A 6,849-nucleotide genomic window follows, 5' to 3' on the forward strand; every position below is an offset into this window, starting at 1 on the left:
ATTGCACCCGACCCGCTGAAGTGCCACACACCCCGCGGCCACGGCGTGAGGCAGAATTGGCGGGAACGACAAAGTAGGGCGAAGGCTATAAAATTCGGAGAAGAGTGGTGACTTGGCAGTTCACAGCTTCCTCTTCTCCTCCAAATCCAGCAATGGACCCGTCGACCGGCTCGAGGGGCCCCGCGGTAATGACATATACCCCCTAGTACTCCCACAGAATTGCACCCCGACCCGCTGCAGCTGAGCCACCCACCCCGCCGGCAGGACCACACGGTGACGGCGTGAGGCAGAATTTGGCGGGAGCCGACAGAGACAGAGGGACGCCGAAGGCTATAAAAAGTCGGAGAAGACGACCAAAGAGCAGCGACTCGGCAGTTCGGCCTCCTCTTCTCCTCTCCAAATCCGGCAATGGACCCGTCGGCCGGCTCCAGGGGCCCCGCCGGCTTCGCGACGCAGGCCAACGCCCTCCTCCGCAAGAACCTCTGCTTCCAGGTCGCCCGGCGTGCTCTGCTCCTCTGATACCGTTCTTGGAGATACGAATTAACTTATTGACGATCTGACTTGGTTGCATACTTGCCTTGTTTCCTGTGCTGTGCTGGGGTGCTGCAGAAGAGGAACCTGAAGACGAACGTGTGCATCACCCTCTTCCCGATCCTCCTCTGCGTGCTGCTGGTCGCGCTGCAGGGCGCCATCGACCGCGAGATCGACAAGCCCAAGTACCGCTGCGGCTGCACCTGCGTCGACACGGCCGCGGACGGGAGCTGCAGGAAGACGGAGTGCGGCATCCAGCACTCCACGCTGGACCAGGTCGCCAGCTGCCCCATCCCCAACCCGCCGCGCTGGCCGGCCGTGGTGCAGGTGCCGGAGCCTGAGTTCCGGGCCGTCAGGACCGCCTCCCAGCAGTTCGATGGTTTGCCTGAACCCACCTGCCGGGACAACGGCTCTTGCCCCGCCGCGTTCCTCATCACCGGAAGCAACCGCTCGTTCGCTGAAAGTATGCTATCCTTCATGGTGCACTAGCATATATGTACTCATTTGTCCTTCGTAATTCAGGTTTTATGCTTTTCGATGGCAGGTCTTTCGGCTCAACTGTTCCCTGCTCTGTCTTCCTCTTTGAATCTCACCGACTATCTAGGTGCACTCTCCAAGATTGTTCCCGTGAGTTTCTTCCTGGCCTAATTGCGCACCTAGACCATACAGTTGTGGTATGATGTCTTTTTTGATACATGTCTGAAGCTTTTTTGCTGGATCGCTTTGTCTCAGGGCTCTGACACACCGACATCGTATAGGCAGCTTTTAGAGCCAGCGTTTACTCCAGGGAATACTTTGTATGTCGTCCAAAATCAGTGCCGGTCCAATTTATCGCAAACGATTCCAGTCAACGCTGGGCCGATACCCCTTCAACTCAGTAAGTAGCGTTTTCCTTTGTTTAAAATCCTCGTTTTTCAATCAAGACATACTGCATACAAGGAAAGAAATACATTTATCGCAAACGAAGCAAGCATACAACTATGAATTACTACTTCGTGATGTCAACAAAGAAAATGATTACTACTCATGGAGTCATGCTTGTAAGCTTTTTTTTTTTTTGCGAATTATGCTTGTAAGCTTTAACTGAGTCGAGACTCGAGAGTAGCACTTGACTGCATTTATAACATCGGACCTTGTAAAGTGGTAATATTAGTGTTTTTCGTCTTTATTGATATTTAGATTTAACTTTGATGTTTTTCTGTTGTATGCATCTGCTAACGTTTATAAAAGAACCAACAGACCACCTGACCAGATCTCCCTGAATATCATAAAGTGCTCTAAACTCATATAGCTGGGTGCGTAGGCGGCTGGAATTTAAACTATTGCTTTAAAATACCAGGGTGTAAATTAAGACATGTTAGCAAGTAATTTTCCTTTTGTTACTGAATTCTTTGACACTTCCATATTTGGATATCGAAGGGCCTGCTAATGATTCAATTTCCGATGCTAAAACTTCCAGATGTGGACTGCATTCAAGGTTTGTCGTTGTGGCGTGAAAGCGCGTCAGTTGTCAATGATGAACTATTCAAGGGTTATAGACAACAAAGGGCAGGTGTAGACAAGTCGAATGAATTTTCTGCAGGTACCTACTGATCTAGTTCAGTGAAGTGTTAGCACTTACCCTTTTTATGCTCTGTATAAAATGGTTTTCTTCACAGGTTACGACTTCTTGAACACGAATAGGAATAGTCTTGACATCAGTATTTGGTTCAACTCTACCTACAACAATGATACTGCATATACTGCAATTGCATTAGTACGAGTGCCACGCTTGGTTAACATGGTATGTGCTTTGAACTACTGCGCAACTTCATGTTAGGTGATTTTCATTTGTATTTCAACATTATTACAAGTTGTACTATTTTTCATTTAGGCTTCCAATGCATACATCAAATTTCTCAGAGGAAGTGGAGTGGAAATGCTGCTTGAATTTGTTAAAGATATGCCCAAAGTTGGAACAAGATCAAAATTTGACTTGTCTTCTCTTCTTGGTGCACTATTCTTCACATGGATCGTTGAATTACTCTTTCCAGTGAGTATGAGGCACAACTTTTGTAAGTAAGTTGACAAAGATGGATAAAATGATGATTTGGTACAATTCTTTTTGCAGGTTATACTATCGTATCTTGTGTACGAGAAGCAACAGAAGCTGAAAATTATGATGAAGATGCATGGTTTGAAGGATGGCCCGTACTGGATCATAACTTATTCGTACTTCTTTGCTCTATCAGCTGTCTATATGATTGTATTCATCATTTTTGGCTCCTTGATAGGTAATTATTATGAAATATCATCAAGAAGATGCATGTTTTTATCGTTAATTTACTCTACTAAAAATGGTTTTATCCTGTACAGGTCTGCGTTTCTTTACAGAAAATGACTACAGCATTCAGATTGTTTTCTTCTTCATCTACATAAATTTGCAGATTGCACTCGCTTTTTTTACTGCGTCCTTCTTTTCTTCTGTAAAAATAGCCACAGGTTTGTGCTAAAAAATTAATATCTAATGTAAAAAAGAAGTGCTTATAATATTCTGTGATTAACTAATCTGAAATTATGCTGCTGCAGTGGTTGGTTACATCTATGTATTTGGTTCTGGTTTACTAGGGGAATTTCTTCTGCGTTTTTTTGTTGAAGATAAAGGTTTCCCACGTAAGTTTCTATCTTATTTATGCTTGAAAACTCTCTTTACATCATAAGCATGACAAGCTTTTTTTTCCATACAAAGAGGGTTGGATAGTAGTTATGGAGATCATCCCTGGATTTTCACTTTATCGAGGGTTATACGAGTTTGGTTCTTATGCATTCTCTGGAACTACAATGGGAACCAACGGTATGAAGTGGGCTAATTTGAGTGACTCGGAGAATGGAATGCGTACTGTATTGATTATCATGGTTGTAGAATGGGCAATACTTCTCCCATTGGCATTTTATTTGGGTCAAGTTTCATCATTGGGTTTTGGACTCTGGAAAAGGTTGCTAAGCTTGCTGAAATGCTTTAAAAAACGAGCTGTATCATTCCGGAGGCATAGCTTTGGGCGAATAGGATCTAAAGTAATACTTGAAATGGAGAACCCCGATGCTACACAAGAAGTAGGTCAATCCCTTGCATGTTTCTCAAACATAGCTATTCATTTTTATATGGGGAGGCTCTGCAATATTTGCATTCTATTGATAATTCATTTCTTGTTATGCTCAGAGAGAGGTGGTTGAGCAGCTTCTGCTGGAACCCACGGCAAACCATGCTATTATATGTGATAACATTAACAAGGTTTACCATGGAAAAGATGGGAACCCTGACAAGCTTGCAGTTCGTGGGTTATCTCTTGCCCTCCCAAAAGGCCAATGTTTCGGAATGCTTGGGCCGAATGGGGCTGGGAAAACATCCTTCATCAGTATGGTACAGTAACAGGACACTGTGTTATTTTTTTGAGAAAGGTAGCCAATATATCATGTCGTTCCTGATATATTTCCCATTTTTCCTCCACAGATGATTGGGCTCATTCCACCTACATCTGGCACTGCTTATGTACATGGAATGGATATACGGACTGATATGAATGATATCTACACAACTATGGGTGTTTGCCCTCAACACGAGTAAGACCTTTATCCAAATCAATCTAACAGAATATTTTGTGTACCTCTCGAGGCACACTAGGTTGCATAAATGCTAATACCTTTTGAAATATAGCTTACTTTGGGAGACATTGACCGGAAGAGAGCATCTGTTGTTTTATGGAAGACTGAAGAATCTTAAAGGCGCTGAGTTACTGAAGGTACAGTTCTGCAATGTTTGTATGTCTGCACCAGTTTGTGTTATTATTCAGCTCATTCTAAAACACAATGTTGTATGTTCATGGTTCTGTCATGCAGTAACAGTTCAGATCATAACATGCATGAGTTCATCAATATTTGAACTGAAACATATGTTGTGCTGTCAGGCAACTGATGACTCTCTTAAGAGTGTTAACCTATTCAATGGCGGTGTCGGCGATAAGCAAGTGGGCAAGTACAGTGGGGGCATGAAACGGAGGCTTAGTGTTGCGATCTCCTTAATTGGGGACCCCAAAGTACTAATCTTGTTCCTGTTATGTTCTCAGCTGCACAACATATAATGGAGCCTGCAACTGAAAATTGCATACATATATATTTTAGGTTGTTTTCATGGACGAGCCAAGCACTGGACTAGATCCAGCATCAAGAAATAACCTGTGGAGTGTTGTGAAGGAAGCAAAGAAGAACCGTGCCATTATTCTTACAAGTATTTAACTTTCCTAACAATCTGTCTTTATTGCTTCGATAGTTCCATTTTGATTCATCGTGTATGTTTTTTGACAGCACATTCAATGGAGGAGGCAGAAGTATTATGTGATAGGCTCGGTATTTTTGTTGATGGTGGTTTCCAATGCATTGGAGACGCAAAAGAGGTAACTTACCTACTTACCTCTATGAACCACATAACTACATTTTGTGTAGCTGTCATACTTTACTAACACTTGCAATAATTTCCGCTGCAATGCTCTACAGCTGAAAGGAAGATATGGGGGAACCTACGTGTTCACAATGACAACATCTTCGGAACATGAACAGGAGGTTGAACAGCTTGTTCGGCGTTTGTCGCCAAGTGCAAACAGGATATATCACATATCTGGAACACAGAAATTTGAGCTACCAAAGCAGGAGGTGAAGATAGCCGACGTTTTCCATGAAGTTGAGCATGCAAAATCCCGTTTTAGCATACACGCTTGGGGCCTCGCTGACACCACCTTGGAGGATGTCTTCATCAAGGTTGCTAAGGGAGCACAAGCATTCAATGAGAACGTGTAACTAGGGAGTATATCCGATTCGTAGGTTCTTTTCCTTTGTGAAGAAATGTATGATGCCTGTTTGAACGTTGTTATCTCGTCGCTTAGTATGGCACTTGAGGTGTAAATTTAGTATTGTAAAGCTATATAACTCAAACTTGTAAATTTGGCAAATACAATGTATCATGTTCATCTGCATTAATTTAGAAACGAGAAACACTTTTTGACCCTAACTTTATAACCATTTATTTTTTGCGGACTAACTTTATAAGCGTTTCAATTGGAATAGTAACATTTTCATCATCGGGTGTTTCACAAGTGCTTTTGATTGACGTGGATGTCATGCTTCATTTTGACTGCAAAACAGAGAGAATTTCTGCGCTAACCATGCTCCCTCTGGATAGCAGATGTTCATTTCAATTGGACAGCACACGTCATGTTACTACAGAATAAAGAACTTTAATGTTGTTCTCTTGGAATAGGTAGAGGCAGGCCTCATTTTTTTGCCCCACCAGAGCAGAGCCGTGAGAGCAGGGTGCGAAAGAGGCCTCGCCGTTGCCATCCTCGATCCGTGCGGGCTTAGCCTGGCGGAGTCATCCGGTGGCGGCAAAGGGGAGTGGAGCCTGGGTTGTGGGTGCGGCGGGGTTAGGTGTAATGTCCCAGGTTTAGAGACAATCGAGGGGTAGATTTTAGAAAGGGATGTGCATTGTATCGTAAATTCCGGGGATATTTCGCGCTTTTAAAACAAAACTGCATCGAAGGGGAACACGTTTCTCTCTCGACACCTTACAGGGTTAGGGTTTCGAGAGTGCGACAAACTTGTTCTTATTCAACTAAATTAGGGGTTTTGAGAAGAGAGGAGAGTATTGCATTATTACTTAAGTAGCATGATTGAATTCAAACCTAAGTGGAATTTGAATTTCAGATTCAAACAATAAATAAATAACCATAATTCAATTATGAGGTAATTCATTAAGTAAATTATAAATAATACACATTATGAACAATACAAATAATAAGTAAAGCTCATTAGAGAAAACCTTGAGCTTTATTGATTAACACACAATATACATTGTCTTTACAATATTCACAATTGAAATAGAAGAATATTACAACACATTACAAGAATTGGCAAAATAGAAAAAGAAAATAAAAGAAAAGTACAATGTTATATTCTATCCTAAAACTACAAGCTAATCTTCATTTAAGATTGAGCTCGATGATCTTCATGTCCATTTGATCATCATCTTTATCCCTGCATACAACATAGCAAATCACAAGTTATGCCAAGTGGCATTGCCACTTGGCAGGTTAGTAGAAAAATGGCAAATGAAGGGATATGATCACAGCTCTGCCGAGCTGATCCACTCAAGGTCCAGCACAAGCCAGATACCAAGCACTTGCACACACACAGCTAGACTGCTCACAAGGCAGTGTGCATGCAGCACAGCACACACACACAGGTCAGTGTGTCACCAAGTGTGGCCAGGCCTTGCTGTCGACCAGGAGA

General features: G+C 42.7%; 1 protein-coding gene across 1 annotated transcript; it reads left to right on the top strand.

The window, feature by feature from the left end:
- Nucleotides 1-324: 324 nt before the first annotated feature.
- LOC127300829 (ABC transporter A family member 7) lies at nucleotides 325-5,569 on the top strand. Its single transcript, XM_051331011.2, has 18 exons — nucleotides 325-492; nucleotides 610-994; nucleotides 1,076-1,158; nucleotides 1,264-1,408; nucleotides 1,991-2,113; nucleotides 2,190-2,314; nucleotides 2,405-2,563; nucleotides 2,642-2,804; nucleotides 2,887-3,012; nucleotides 3,100-3,183; nucleotides 3,260-3,624; nucleotides 3,731-3,931; nucleotides 4,022-4,131; nucleotides 4,226-4,310; nucleotides 4,476-4,604; nucleotides 4,690-4,795; nucleotides 4,873-4,961; nucleotides 5,062-5,569. Exons 1-18 carry the CDS (start codon nucleotides 409-411, stop codon nucleotides 5,359-5,361), a joined length of 2,862 nt encoding a protein of 953 aa, XP_051186971.1. The 5' UTR covers nucleotides 325-408; the 3' UTR covers nucleotides 5,362-5,569.
- Nucleotides 5,570-6,849: the final 1,280 nt, after the last annotated feature.

Source organism: Lolium perenne, chromosome 7 (assembly GCF_019359855.2).
Source record: "Lolium perenne isolate Kyuss_39 chromosome 7, Kyuss_2.0, whole genome shotgun sequence".
NCBI lineage: Eukaryota > Viridiplantae > Streptophyta > Magnoliopsida > Poales > Poaceae > Lolium > Lolium perenne.

Excerpts from the sequence above, each read along its gene's own strand:
- LOC127300829 (XM_051331011.2), top strand. The coding sequence starts at position 409 with ATGGACCCGTCGGCCGGCTCCAGGGGCCCCGCCGGCTTCGCGACGCAG. Across the intron at positions 493-609 it reads GCAAGAACCTCTGCTTCCAG|AAGAGGAACCTGAAGACGAA; the intron begins GTCGCCCGGCGT and ends GGGGTGCTGCAG. Across the intron at positions 2,564-2,641 it reads TCGTTGAATTACTCTTTCCA|GTTATACTATCGTATCTTGT; the intron begins GTGAGTATGAGG and ends TTCTTTTTGCAG.